A 1,060-nucleotide genomic window follows, 5' to 3' on the forward strand; every position below is an offset into this window, starting at 1 on the left:
CAGCCAGTGAGTGGTGGGGATGGTCCATACTCCCCTCAGCCCCTCTCTCAGGGCTGAGCCACAGTGCATCCAGGCAGGACCCCATGTAGCCGTCGGCACCAGCTGCTTGGCACTGAACAGGAGGGGGCTTGGCTGCCCACACCCCAGTCATGGCTCCATCTCACCTCGGTTCTTTGTAGCCACATAAAAATGGAGGCACCAGCCTCTGCCAGACCCTTCCTCTGAGCACCGGTGCCACTGCATGTGGCAAGCCGGAGTCTGCCAGCATGTGTCGAGCTGAGGCCAAGCCAGTGGCCCCCTCCTCAGCCAATACAGCTGCACTCGGCTGCTGAGAGCTTCTCCACTGTCTGCCATGTGTTCTCCACATCCATGAAGGAGACAGCCTCATAGCGGGTGGGTCGGCAGCAGGGGTGGCTGAGGATCCGCTCCTGTGGCCCCGGGGTGATGAGCTGCTGCCGCAGCAGGCTGCCCAGTGTCAGGTCATAGTTGCTGCGTGCCCGGTGGCAGGACCCACTGCAGTACTTGAAGAGCACGATCTCGTCCGAGTTGAAGCCCAGGCCCAGGTCGCGCACCTTCACCATCAGGTTGCGGATGTGGCAGTTGCGCCCGCGGGTGCCCCGTGAGGGTGTCCGTGCCCTCTTCTTGGCTTTGCCAGCGCCCGGCGGTGAGCGCTCAGCGCGCAGCAGCAGGTCCTCCGCCAACTCTGCGGCGCCTGGACCACCCGTCGTCGCATTTTCCCCTGTACACGGAGGAGACAGCACCATCAGTACCCATCCCACACCCATCGCCCTCCTGGGCCTGCTGAGCCTGCCTGCCCCCGCTGTGACCTACGGACCCCTCCTGACCACCCACCATGACACTGGCTGGGTGCCCAAGAGGCAATGGGGTGAGTCGGTGCCCAGCCAAGGATTTTCTCATCTCTAGGGCTATGCCGCCATCCCCAGCACACAGCACAGAGCCCCCTTCAGCCCACCCCGAAGTGCAGCCCCAGCCCCASAAGGCTGGGGATCCCCACAGCAGCTCCCAACCTGGCCATGCCCCATGTGCAGGGCTACTGTGC

The 1,060-nt window shown here is 64.2% G+C and overlaps 1 protein-coding gene across 1 annotated transcript; it reads right to left on the reverse strand.

Annotated features, from left to right (window-relative positions):
• Positions 1-49: 49 nt before the first annotated feature.
• Positions 50-785, reverse strand: ARTN (artemin). Its single transcript, XM_029959770.1, has one exon. It carries the CDS (start codon positions 783-785, stop codon positions 303-305), a length of 483 nt encoding a protein of 160 aa, XP_029815630.1. The 3' UTR covers positions 50-302.
• Between the last annotated feature and the right edge of the window lie 275 nt (positions 786-1,060).

This window comes from Manacus vitellinus, unplaced genomic scaffold (assembly GCF_001715985.3).
Source record: "Manacus vitellinus isolate BGI_N305 unplaced genomic scaffold, ASM171598v3 scaffold_21_pilon, whole genome shotgun sequence".
NCBI lineage: Eukaryota > Metazoa > Chordata > Aves > Passeriformes > Pipridae > Manacus > Manacus vitellinus.

What these genes read in the sequence shown, in the direction of transcription:
- ARTN (XM_029959770.1), bottom strand. Translation starts at nt 785, where the DNA reads ATGGGTGTGGGATGGGTACTGATGGTGCTGTCTCCTCCGTGTACAGGG.